The 13,974-nt window shown below is 43.2% G+C and overlaps 2 protein-coding genes across 2 annotated transcripts; both read right to left on the bottom strand.

Annotated features, from left to right (window-relative positions):
• Positions 1 to 311: 311 nt before the first annotated feature.
• On the bottom strand, positions 312 to 9,323 carry LOC117486799 (indian hedgehog B protein-like). Its single transcript, XM_034135350.1, has 3 exons — positions 8,717 to 9,323; positions 4,490 to 4,751; positions 312 to 2,297 (listed from the first exon to the last, which is right to left on the bottom strand). Exons 1-3 carry the CDS (start codon positions 9,014 to 9,016, stop codon positions 1,630 to 1,632), a joined length of 1,230 nt encoding a protein of 409 aa, XP_033991241.1. The 5' UTR covers positions 9,017 to 9,323; the 3' UTR covers positions 312 to 1,629.
• Positions 9,324 to 10,346: 1,023 nt separating this feature from the next.
• On the bottom strand, positions 10,347 to 11,533 carry nhej1 (nonhomologous end-joining factor 1; the record flags this gene model as incomplete). Its single annotated transcript, XM_034135373.1, is given in 3 exon segments — positions 10,347 to 10,656; positions 10,946 to 11,034; positions 11,362 to 11,533. Coding segments are annotated over 3 exon segments (333 nt in total), but the record flags the coding sequence as incomplete, so codon positions are not given.
• Between the last annotated feature and the right edge of the window lie 2,441 nt (positions 11,534 to 13,974).

Genomic DNA, 13,974 nt, shown 5'->3' with positions numbered 1-13,974 from the left:
TGATTGATCATGAAAGTGTTCTCAAAGCTGGTAAAGGTGCAGCTAGTTTGAATGACTTTGTATACTGCAGGGTAGCTTGTGGATTTACTCCAGGTGGAACTGAAGTCTGATTTAACACTTGATTATATTTCACATCATTCATCTGTAAAGTAACTAAAGGTATTAAATACATGTATTGGAGTAGAAGTACACAGTAGCATAACATGGAAATACTCAAGTGCAAGTACCTCTAAATTGTACTTCCCAGTACATCCATGCCATCATCAGATACTGAGGTATAAATGAAACAACACACAGCTCATTTCCATATAATTTAATTTAAAAAATAAATCTTCTTTTAATATCTCTTCAACCAAAATAACTTCATAAACAATATTGGATTTTTGTAAACAAATAACACTTAAATACACTATAACGCTTTCTAACATCTCTGTATTAAACAGTAATGGTACATATAACACAGACTTGGACTATGAAACTAATTTCCTTTATTCTTTACCTTAATATTCCACTTCTTCACCTTTAAATTGACACATTTAACATATTTGACAGATCAAATAATAAACACATTTAAGGTGTTGTTATTATTGCACACAGTGAAACTCGTAGGATTTCTTACACAGTGTTCAGGTATTTATAATGTTTACTATACATTAAAAGGTAAATAATTGATTAATGATTGGATTCTATTATATTAAGGGATTTGTAAAAGGTTTTCTGCACATTAAGGGGTTTTCAGGGGGAAACGTTGACCAAAACAATATACAAACACCCCTTAACTTACAGTGTGCCATAAAAGTGCCTTTATTTTTTATTTAAGTTGCAGGGAAACCCATTAAAACACCCTTTGAATGTTACAATCTGTTAATTGATCCAATATATCACATTAAATACCTGAATGCTGAATATTAATCCTGTTACTTCTCTGCACCTAGAGATCTTAATACCAACATTACTAACCCGATGATAACTAAAGTGTGTTTGGTGTTTAAGGGTCGATTCAAGGAGCAGTTTGAAGTGTGGTTAAATAAGGTCCTACTTTTTAATAGCTTCCTGTCAGTAATCTTATCTTCTTCTATATATAACTATAAGGAAATACACTGACTATGGAAAGGTACCTCACACAACCACACTTTAAAACTGTAAGGGCTTTGTTAAGGGATTGTTGTTTCATAGCTTTAAAGGACGCAAAAAGTCTTTTTTTGAGCTCATTCTGAATCCGAGTGCTCCTATATTTATGATCTGTGTCAGGTCACAGCTTCCTCGTCCCAGCATGCATCAGGAGGAACCCTTTTTGCACTGTTTTGGAAGCACGTGAAGTCTTTGCGACACAGTGTATGACGTACATTATGACTTGGTGGGACAGAATATCAGAAACCCTCGTGGGCATTGCGTCTGGGTTCGGCATGTCGATGATTCTGGGCATGATTTTCTCATTAGTCCTGCTCTGTCAAATGAGTGCTGGAAAGAAAAGCTTCATTTAAAATGTTCATCACGAGGCCTGAACTGTACCTGTGTGTTTATCAAAGGACAAGGCATCAAGTTCATGTTGAGCGCCTCTTTATTGGGCTCTGCCTCATTGTACTTTCTGTTGATAAAAGCGTCCTCCATGTGACCTTTCTTTGCCCTTCAGCCCTGATCCAGGCCCAATGGATGAAAGCTCTCCGGGTCCAACACCTTCCTGCCAAGCCAGTGTAAGAGCAGCGAGTACCAGTGGACCCCCTCATGGTTCTGATGGGAACCAGTGAATCCAGTCCAGCTGTGGAGGATCCTCAGAGGAGAGAAAGCCCAGTGAGCGAGGGCGTGCTGCTCCACCACCGCGTAGCAGGAAACCAACACGCCGTTCACCACCAGCGTCCCCTGCTGGGTGAGCGGAGCAAACGCACCCCTGCTGGCCCTCAATGTGACCCGTTTGACCCGAGAAAGACGCCCTTCTCCACCCGTTTGCACCACCACACACTGTCCTATTTGAGCGTCACTAGCATACACCGATCTGAGGCTACGTGGCAACATCCCCTCGGTGCAGTTCCCCTCCGACACGAAAACGAGGTGCGCGGCGGTGAGAGAAATGTGGGCGCCGGACTCAGTGTGCAGCGTGTAGAAAAGCGTCCGGGTCACGAGGTCGCGGTCCAGGAAGAGCAGGACTTCGCTGTAGATTAACTCCCCGGTGCCGTTTCCCACCGTTAGGACGCGCTCCCCGGGTCGAAGGTCGCTCAGAGACTTCTGCTCGCCGCTCGATAACGTCACCGAGGCCTCGCCGGGGAAACACCCGCCAGATTTAGCCGCCACGGAGTGATCTGAAAGAGATGCCACGAGGTTAGAAAGGAAGTCACAAATGTTATTTCCTGCCATGAAAACAACACTAAATATATATATTTTTAAAGCTGATCATCAAGTAAGCAGCCTTGGGTCCCTTTGAAAGGCACTATACAAATGTAATCTATTACTATTATTATTAAGTAACATGCAGTTTTAACATCTCATTTATTGATCTGAATGAGTCCTGACCTGAAGGAGCTCCATACAAAGAGACCTGAGGACACAATAAACCTTTATCGACTCCCTTTGGATAAATATTGACTTTCCTTTCTCTCCTGGACACAAAAGAATGTGTCACGGTGTGTGTGTGTGTGCGTGTGCGTGTGCGTGTGCGTGTGCGTGTGCGTGTGCGTGTGCGTGTGCGTGTGTGTGTGTGTGTGTGTGTGTGTGTGTGTGTGTGTGTGTGTGTGTGTGTGTGTGTTGGCACTTTGGGGATAAATATTTGGGGAAGGTATGAAAAGTTAAGGCCAGGTGATAAGATAAGTGAGGAGGAAGCAGCCGAGGGTTATTCATCTAAAAAACACAGTTTGGAAACGTGTCTTCAACATTCACATGTCTGCATATATCTGAAACAACTTAAATATATATATATATATATATTGTGAAGTAATGGAAATATGTCTCATCTTGTCGTAACGCTGCAAAGGTCAGAGGTTAACAGAGCTGCTCTCTAGTGGTTGTTTCCCCTCACTTGAAGCATTTTAAATGAAACTTTGAGGAGAACCAGGAGAGTCAAAAACATGAACGAATACCAACTTGATTGGTTGCCCTTCTGATCAAGTCAAGGACTGGGACCTCGCTACCCGATCTGGGAGGAGAGAAGAAGAAGAAGTAGGAAACAGGAGAGAGACAGAAAGGAGATCTCAGTTACCACTCGGTGTAAAATGTGTGAGGCGGGTGTTTAAACTGTGACGACTGTGTGACTTTCAGCTCTTCTCATGGCACACACGTGTTACTTTTCATACAAGACGACGGAAAGGAGACACTTTCAGCATCGTACACTCTTATCTTTTTTATATCAAATCAAAATTGTTATTTAAAAGCAACCTGTGACGAAATAACTACTAAGTCCATCAAAAAAAATAGAGCTTTACATGTTAATTTTTGGCTTTAAAACACTACACTACCCATGAGCCTCAGCTGTACATGCAAATGAGAAGAAGCTAGGTAAAAAAATGTAGGTCTTGGATCTTAAGCGACACACATGTCTTATGTATGCTAATGAACCGTTTCCCATTCTTAAAATCAATCACTTGAGTCATTTCTAAGCTTCATTGTCCTCAAGTGCAAATAAAGTGCTGCAAAAAAAAAGCCATAAAAAGCTCCCAGAAGCAAATGTTTAGATGTGATGTGGAACGTGGGTGAGTGGGAGGTGAGACAGAGAGAAAGAATGAAATATAAGAGCTGGATATAGTTATGGAGCGAGCAAGAGGAAAGTTCGGGATGGAAGAGGGAAACAGGAAAGGTTAGGAAAAAGGAAAAACGCAGCGCGGCAGTTTTTAAATCGATTGCACTGTTCTGCATTTGGGTTTGAGAGTCCCTGTGCAACACAAGTCCTCTGATCATACTATTGTCAGGCTGCAGGAAGCATGTTCAGATTGCAATTTGTTGGATTAGCAATGCAGGATGCAATATGCACCGGCAAAGAACATGTGCCTACAACATTTCATAGGTAGTCCTGAGACATAGGATGAAACTCAAGTCTGAAGGCTATGGACTTTACGGGGAAATAAATTGCTTCTAAAGGAATTAAACAATCGCTTGAATCCATTTCCACGATGTCTATAATCAAAACGACCATTTTCAGGTGAGTTTAATTAATGAAAATGTGCACAAAATCCAATGAAAAGCCCAGTTAAAGCATCACTAAGAGATTTTCATACGAAGCCCCCCCTCCCCTGACTTGACGCTGCAGTGGATGTGGGCTTTGGACTCGTAGTTTAAATAAGTTTGCACATATTGCATGTTCAGTAAGGCCCAGTAAACTTGTCTCTGAACGTGAATAAAATACTTCTTATCTTATCCTATGGTAGATCAAACCCTCCCTCCAGTGTTTGGATGCCTCGCCCCTCTCACCTGACTTGACGCTGCAGTGGATGTGGGCTTTGGACTCGTAGTTTAAATACATTTGAACATATGGCTCCTACAATAGATGAAACCCCCCCCTCACCTGACTTGACGCTGCAGTGGATGTGGGCTTTGGACTCGTAGTAGACCCAGTCGAAGCCGGCCTCCACGGCCAGGCGGGCCAACATGGCGTACTTGTTTCTGTCCCGGTCGGAGGTGGTGATGTCCACGGATCTCCCCTCGTAGTGAAGAGATTCCTCCGAGTGATGGCCGTCCTCGTCCCAGCCCTCCGTGACCCTCAGACGGACCCCATGCCACAGGTTCATCACCGAGATGGCCAGAGAGTTCAGCTTGTCTTTGCAGCGCTGCGGGAACACACACACAATTATTAATGAGACTTGTAGGAGCCAAAAGAAAACACATTAAAAAACAACTTTGTTAGTTATGCAAGCTAAGAAAAGGGGAAAGAAAACACTTACGGCCAATAACCTGAAATACTTCAGTTGTGAGTATAATACATAATACATACATAAATATATCATTAAAGCAGGGAAAGTGAATCTAAAACTACATTTTCCGTTAGCCAGCGAGCTAAAGCAGAAGCTAAACTGCACTTTGAATATATGCTAACGGCTCATTCAACACTTAAATGTCCTTGAATTGAAACAGAGGGCAAATTAGGTTACAAAAATGCAATTCAAAACTGCAAATAAAAAAATTAAATGACTTTGAAACAATGTATTATTGATGAGACTTCTGAACCCTCTGTATGGACACCGTGTTGATGTGGATGTTCTCCTAAATACAGATGTGAAACGTCACCCCTCTCCCCCCTTGTCTGTGGCTGCAGCCGTCCCACAATGCACCTCTGCTGTCCCTGCTGATGTTTGCTCTCTGTGGTGAGGTTCTAGATGGGGGGGGGGGGGTCCCTCTAAACCTGGAGTCTGGTCAGGGTGAGCAAACAGGAGGTGAGAGGGCCGATTGAGGGACTCATTTAACTCCCCTCTGCTCCCCCAATAAATCCTGCAGGCAGTTAGCGTGACCCCCAACATTAGCCCAACATTAGCCACCTTTAGCTTAGCGGTGGTGACGTGAAGTCATGTGACCGTGCTGTAGTTCCTTTATAGCCCAACATTAGCCACCTTTAGCTTAGCGGTGGTGACGTGAAGTCATGTGACCGTGCTGTAGTTCTTTTATAGCCCAACATTAGCCACCTTTAGCTTAGCGGTGGTGACGTGAAGTCATGTGACCGTGCTGTAGTTCCTTTATAGCCCAACATTAGCCTCCTTTAGTTTAGCGGTGGTGACGTGAAGTCATGTGACCGTGCTGTAGTTCCTTTATAGCCCAACATTAGCCTCCTTTAGTTTAGCGGTGGTGACGTGAAGTCATGTGACCGTGCTGTAGTTCCTTTATAGCCCAACATTAGCCGCCTTTAGCTTAGCGGTGGTGACGTGAAGTCATGTGACCGTGCTGTAGTTCCTTTATAGCCCAACATTAGCCTCCTTTAGCTTAGCGGTGGTGACGTGAAGTCATGTGACCGTGCTGTAGTTCCTTATAGCCCAACATTTTGTCTAAAATAAATAGATATTAAGATCTGAAATTTGGGACAAAAAAAGAGCTACGGTGCTAATTGTTTTAAAGAGGAAGCAAAACATTTCTAAATGTGTGAAATGCAACTTTACGGCTCAGCTGACCTCGTTTCAAAATGGCATTTATTATCCCTGAGAGAGCTCTTTTTAAGTCCATAAATGAACCAATTAAGCTGAAATCCTGAGGGAAGTTCTACCTGTAGGTTTTATCAATAGAGGTGTTTTTCCCTTGACTGACAGTTTAAATGAAATACATCAACATTAAAGTGGTATTAAATCAAGTTTGCATGACTATAGGAGTCTTGTGTTTCCCCGCAGTCCCTGAAGGCGTCTGGCTTCATGAATCCGAGCCTATTTCAGAGTGGGATTAAACCCCATAAATGTCCTTTTCCACGGCGGCTGTGATAAGAATAGATGCCTTTTCACGGTGTCCACTGTGGATTTTAACGTCCTATGTTTTCTCTGCGGTCACAGCAACGAGCTGGACTTCATAAATCAGACGATACACGTTGTTGGTTTTCCTTTCAAGGTATCCAGATGGACGGGGGGTGCAGCGCACTAAACCGCTGGCTGCACAAACATATGCACACCTTCACGCTGCAAGAAATGTCATTTAGTCTCATGTGGCGCCTCCAAGTCGTGTTTGCATGAGACGAGGGGACACAATCTGCAGAAAGAAAGACCCTTCTTTATATTCCGATGCATTAAGGAGGTTGCATTGGATGGTTTTAAATCAAACACCACGGGTTGCTTAAAGGCTGCACTCTTTGGAGCAAGCTTTAGCTTTTAGCTTTAGAAAATAGAGCAAATTAAGGTGGAACAAATCCTGTGGGCTTCAGTTAAATAAATACCTATATTTGGATCAACATCTACATATAAAGTACCAAATGTTCTCATTTTTGTTAATCTCTTTAATGCAATATTTAACAATGTGTCTTTCTGTAGGCTATTTCTTGATTTATACAGAAATCTCAAGCAACTCAGTTATGAAATAAAACCTTCTAAATAATACATTAGTTAAATGTACAACAATTATACAGTTAACAATTCTGTCAATCGACTCATTGACTTATCTTGTACATTTTGAATGCAAAAAAATAATTTGTAAAGTAATTTAAGCTCTCCAAAAACTAGTAAATGTACAGATAGCAGAAGATGAAAATACTCGAGTCAAGTATACTTTAAGTGCAGCACATGAGTAAAAGTACTTTTGATCACTGTAAATAAGTGAATTAAAGCTCCACTTCTTGCATTTCTCAATGACTCGCCCATGAACCTGATAAAACAGCCTAAGTGCTGACACTTCTTGCAGCGTGCCCTCGCCCCTGAACAGTCGCGTCTGTATGCAGCGCCCAGGAAAAAGCGAATAAAAAATAAAGAGGCAAAAAAAAAAAGCCGTATAATTAAGGCTTCAACACAAGTGAAGTGGGCTATTTCTGCACATGTGCGCTGCGAAAACAAACAAAAAAGTAACACGGAATAGTAAAAGACAAACAGGAGGCTGTCTCTGCGGCTTGGAGCCATAAATTGTGTGCAGGTCTGCGGCGCTGGGAGAAGTGTTTGGAGACGCTTCACATCTCTTTAGGGTCTTTAAAATCCCTGGATAGCTATGATTTAACAGAGTTCAGGTCGGCTGATGTGATGTCGTCTCTCCTGTGGTTGACATTTTAGGAGACTTTTTCCAGGGAAAGTACCAGCATCTTTGATTAAAATAAATCAATTTGGGTCAGTTTTGGGGGGGGGATTTAAACATTTAAATCTGGCGTTTTTGCACCAAAAAAAATAAGCAAACTCATCCCTATGTGCTGTTTCGCCCCCCCCCCCCCGGATTTTAAGACGTTATCTTGTACTTTTCTTCACTTTAAACTCATCTGAAGTGACTTTTTTAGGCTGATATTTCTTGCAGTGCACGCACTGAGGTGACAGCTCGGGGCAGCAGTGCGCGCTCTCCCTCCCCACGTGGGTCTGTGGACATAAGGCTGCCGCGCGGAGAGGAAGCCAGCGGTCACCAGAGCCAGATATAAATACTTTATTCCCGGGGAAATTGGGAGTCAAATAAATTCCACCCGGGGCCACATCAATGACGGAGTCGTAAAAGATTCTGACAGTCCAAACTCGGGCTAAAAACGGTAAACATCAGTGCAGCTTGACCAAACCAAATACGACTTTTGGCAGTTTTTCCATCCAAAAACATGATGTAAAACAGAGGGCATAGTGTTTTAATTAAGAGAGACCGCTTTTCCATACATTTTTAGACGGGGTTACCCTCTTTTACGCACGACCTGCCCACAGTGGAGCTCTGAAAGTCCCTCAGATCCAAAGTGGTCACCTTCACAGCCCAGCAAACAGCAGCAGGGTTTCAGCCATCGACCAGAGAGTTGTGCAAATCAGTTTCCCAACCATGACATCCACCATACTTATTTCAACATATACTGTAGTTGGAATAATCTTCCACTGAGGCTGCTGTGATTTAAACCGTGTTGTTAAATGGATGTGTTGGTTTTAAAAAACACTAAAACAAAAGCAAATATAGATTTTAAAAAGGCCAAGACGTGTAAGTTAAACACCCTTTTGTATGTTAAGACAGATTCTCCTCACATTATTGGCGAGCCTTGAGTCAACATGACATGCGGAAAAAGATAACAGTGTCCACGCGTTTAAAGACTGGCCAAAGTGCGAAACACCTCCTTAAAGAGCAGATTTCATGGGGGAAATGGACCTACAGTGTCCGGGAGGGTTACCTGTGTCATCATGCGGTCTGCACCTGTGTTCTCCTCATCCTTGAAGATGATGTCCGGGTTGTAGTTGGGGGTGAGCTCCTTGAAGCGCTCGGAGTTCCGGGTGATTTTCCCCTCGTACCTCCCGCTGGCTCCTAGCGTCTTCTCCGCCACATTAGGGCTGAACTGCTTGTAGGAAAGAGGGGCAAGTTTCCGTGGAGACCGTCTCTTACCGTGACCTCTGCCCGGTCCGCAGCCCTCGCTCCCCGGCGCGAGGAGGAAGGCGCACCCCGCGAGGCACGTCACGAGCCTGGGGAGCAGCATCGCCCCCCCTTTAAATCCCCTTTATAATATAAGCGGAGGCACCAGAGCAGGACTCACTCCCGCGCCCCACAAAGTGTCCATTCCCGGCGCGTAAAAGTGCCCATTCCCGGCGCGTAAAAGTGCCCAGTGCGCCGCTGGAGACCCGGACCGGTGCTGTCCCGAGTGCACGCGGAGGCAGGGGCATAAATAGGGCGAGGTGAGTTTATCTTGGCACGCGGCTTCAAAGCTCCATAGGCTGTGAGAAGAAGCTGCAGACAGACACGGAGGCGCGCGGTGCGTAATGGGCACGCGGTCAGAGGGTGTCCCGAAGCGCGCGCGGAGACCGACTACAGGACAGATGAGGTGCCGCGAGACAAGAAGGAGACCGCGCCCTCGCGCCCTCCTCCCCCCCCCCACCTCTCTCTCCACAGGCTGTTTACTGTCACCGAGACACGAGACTTTGGACCCTCGTCTTCTCGTTAAAACGTTCTCACCCCTCCTATGCGAGAGTTCAGACTCCTCAGAAAATGACATAAGAGTCAGAGCTGAGGGAATAAGGAACAGTTTCCTCATTATATTTCATTCACCTGCCACTTGTAGTACAATAAGTGCAGTCAACAAAGAGGACCAGCTCAAATCCCGCAGCCAAAAACATGTTCAGATATTACACGTATTTTTAAAGTCATTTTACACTTGTATTGGCGAAGGTGCAGACATCATGCCCTCCTAAATACTTCACTGATTATTTGCTGTTGAGTTCACTTCACCTGAACTTGCCCTTCAATCTAAAGGACTCTTCACATGAATACATTTCCCAGAATCCCCAGAGATACAATAGATAGTTTGATCATCGAATTGATTAATTGCAGCTGTGCTTCTGCAGTATTAGGCACTAATTGTATATCTTAGAACAGAAGTAATCAACATGTCCTTTCTCTAATTAATGCATCTTTTGGAGCCAAGAATTGGAGGTTTTATCGCAGCATCTTTCCAGGAAAAAGAAAACAATTATTTATATCTTCTGCATTTCCCAGTTAACATGACGGCATTTTTCGGCAGCGTTTGTCAGAAACTCTTGAAGTCATGCGGGCAAACAGAGCCTTTCCATCTGAAACTTCAAGAGCATTCCCCAGATGCTGCAACACCTTGAGTCAACATCTCACCACGCTCACAAAAGGCTGCATCGACCGCGCTCTGCTCATTATTCTCCGTCTGAATCACCTCAGAGTCAATAGGCACAAACACAGAGGATTTCAGAGTTTAAACACCAAAGAAAAATCTATTCAAAGATTACAATTTGAAAGAAATCCCGTTAAAAAAAGTCTTCTGACGCTTCAACAACTTTTCTGTATTCATATTTAATAACAAACTGCAATCATTATAATATTTACATACGTATTCAACAGGTTGACTTCTATAAAACCCCAAAATCCATCAATAAAAATGATTTATTACTAAAAAAAAACAATTAAAATCAGCCTAAAAATAAGAACCATCTTTTAAGATTTTTCCTATTTTTCATCAAATGGATAAAAACACTTTTTCCTTATTAAAAAACATCTGAATTGTTGTGTGTGTGTCCCTACTGCTCATCTGAAGAGTCCCACTTTCTTCCTCTTTGGTTTCGCAGACGGTCGCTCTGCAGGGGCGGACGGTAGAGACTGTGGAGGACACAAAAAAGTGGAAGTTTAGTTTTAACTAATCCTCCTACTTTAATTCTTTATTGGTAGTGGAAATACTTGATATTTGTTCACGTTTACCGTGTCTTTGCATGCACATACACCGAAGCAAACTCCTCGTATGTGGAAACCCATTTTGTAATAAAACCAGCTGTTTAAAAACCTCTCCTGTCACATTGTTGGAGTTAGAAGCCGTTAAGTGTATCTCTGGAGTCAGGGAATAATGTAATTAAGGAGTTCATTGATAAACAGAGGAATTTGTGAATCTCACCTTTCTTTCTGTGGCTTTGTCGGCCATTTTGGCTCCAGCTGCTTCCAGTTGCACTTCCTCGGCTGCTCCACTGTCCACCTTAGATCCACCTGCAGAGACACAAAGACACTCAGAAAACAATTCATCACATTGTTCATTTCTTCTTGTATTCGTGGCTGCAATATGTATGTTTTAATGATATCTCTTTTTTTCTACGTGTGAAGCACTGTAGAGGAGCAACGATCTAGAAATGGAGTGTCAATGGAATGCTCAGCTATGTGGAAATAGTCGTCTCAGGTGTGGCCAAAAACCCCACAATGTACCTCTCTGAATCATATTTGATCTGGATATTAAATGCAAAATAGGGCCTGATAATATGGGAAAGATGGAGACTAAGAAGTGGATGTTTCTTTGAACTTTGTAGCTTTGTTCCAGACCTAAAGAGGAGGTGATGTCCGGTTCGTCGGTGGGCGTCTCCTCCACAGGCGGCTCCTCGGACAGTTTGCGTTTCCGGGAGTTTCCGTGGCTCGCGACGGCGGCGTAAAGCTGCTGGAGGCCGCCGTCAAACTGCAGAGAATCAGACTGATCTGAGACCAGCAGAGGAAGAGCCTGAGGGGGGAGAAACAGGAAGATGAGCGACCGTTACCTTCAAACTAAAAGATTTGTGTTTGTGATGAAAAGCACGGTTTAATAAGTGGGTTTAGATTCATTACAAATAAGAGCAGTCCCAACAAAGTCCTGTGTTTTTCTGCATGAGCATTGCCTGTTCTCACACCGTATAGTTCCCATTTTCAGATGTCTCTCTATCTCCGTCTGTAGCTTTGAAGCCAATAAATCCATAAAGATTCAAAAGGAATAATCAGCTGCATGAAAGTGTCCTTTTGACGCGGCCCGGGGCTTTGGGTGCGTTTGTTTTACGGCCCTGCAGTGGGAGTCACATGCTGGAGGTGTGACGGCCCGCGATAAGCTGCGTTATTGGCACAGCTGACCACAGGTGGAGCAGGAACAACTGACACACACACACACACACACACACACACACACACACACACACACACACACACACACACACACACACACACACACACACACACACACACACACACACACACACACCACACACACACACACACACACACACACACACACACACACACACACACACACACACACACACACACACACACACACACACACACAGAGATAAGGGTGCGTGTAAACTCCTGCGACATTATGCAAACGCACGTAGAAAAACACACGCTATTCACGAGCCCCTGCTTTCTCCCCAGATGCAGAGAGGACAAACTCTCCAAATTAGCTCCTCAAATATTGACCGGCAGAAATTGGTGGTCTCGCGCTCGCTGTCAGGAGAGAGGGGCTCCTAAACACACTTTGGTCAGGTTTCGAGGTTTTGCATTGATTTATTTTTGTTATTTGTTTGTTTAAATATCGTAAAAATAAATGTAAATGCTCTGGTGAGGCTTAGTTCTGCTTTGGGCACAGAGAAAGCAATGTGCTGCAGAAAGCCCACCTTAGTCTCTCCTGTTTTCAGCCCCCTGCTCGCCCCCCCCGCTGCCAACTCACTTTGCATTATTTGATCTGAAATGTGGACTTTTAATTGGTTGGATCCGGCTCTTATTTCAGCGTTTAAAGACCCTTCCTTTCTATGGAAGCTAGTATCTGCCAGGGGAAGAAACACATGCATGATCACAAAGAGATAGTGGGCACTTTTTAAAATAGGAATTGCTCTGAAACAACACATATGTTTTCCAATTCTGCATTATTGCTGCCGTGCAATTCCTGCGAGTTTCCCTTCTTTGTCTCTAAAGTTGTGCCAGAAAACAGACCCTTTTTATAAATGTATAAGATACCATGTCAACTGATAAGATAAGACCCTGAAGGAAAGAGAAACAGGAAGCTGAGCGCGGGGCTTCCTTGGTGTAAAAGACATGGCTGTAAATTAAATAAAAAATACGAGACACGTCAGAAACGAAAAGGGAGTGATATTTAGAGGAAGAATTTAACCGTAACCTTTTAAGTAAAGTGTTTTTAAAGAAAGTAAACTGAATTGTTCATTAAATATTTGTTAAAATAAAGGGAAAACTCTTCTAAATAATGTACAAAAAGTAAGTTTTGAAAAAATTAATGTCATTTAGGGAATTCAAATGTTGACTATGGAATAGAAGAAGTGATTACAGAAGGTCAGTAACCTCTACAAGGGTCTCTCTGGACGAGGAGGAGGAACTCCCCTCAGAGGAGCATCATGTGTGGGGAAGGTGATGAGAGGAAGTCGGTGTTCCTCTATTCTTAGCAGGTAAACACCTTCTGTTTTTCAGACGGGGGTCTTGGTGCCGAGGAGTCTCTCTCTCTCTCTCCCTCTCCCTCTCTCTCCCTCTCTCTCTCTCCTCCTGTTTACTCTTCACCTCCCTTTCTCCTTGCTGTGACCTCAGCTTCCCGTCCTCCAAACTGAACGTCGAGGTCACACAGCTTCAGTTGCTCTAATAAACTTCCCCATTATGAATCCAGACATTCCACCATAGCAGAATATCTGCATTTATTATTATAGGGTTATAAATGCATTATCTCACTTAAAGAGTTATTCTTTTGGGGGTTTTCCCTTTTCCTGTCATGTGTTTCATGAATGGCTGGAACACAGTGACATCACTATGTAACACTCGCTCCAACACATTGTGTGTGATAGGCTAAGGGGGCGGGACATCTATAAGCAGTCGACCAATAAATAGTTTGATTGATTTTACTTTTTATTCTAGTGTATTTTTGATTTAATTTTTGATTGTATTATTTTTAACGTTATACTGGAGCACCTATTTAAAAAGAAATCTAAATTCTATAGGTTTTCCTGTTAATGATGAATGGCCCGAACACATCACTACGGAAAACCTAAATGGTTTCATTGACTTTACTCATTTTAAATTGTATTTTTTTATTCTAGGGCATTTTTTACTTAACAAATTGGATTACATTTTAAAATGTATTTGATTTACTACTAAGCTGGAGCACCGATCAATTTCCCCCGGTGATAAATAACG

Source organism: Trematomus bernacchii, unplaced genomic scaffold, assembly GCF_902827165.1.
Source record: "Trematomus bernacchii unplaced genomic scaffold, fTreBer1.1, whole genome shotgun sequence".
Classification (NCBI taxonomy): Eukaryota; Metazoa; Chordata; class Actinopteri; order Perciformes; family Nototheniidae; genus Trematomus; species Trematomus bernacchii.
This window is presented reverse-complemented; position numbering and strand designations above follow the sequence as displayed.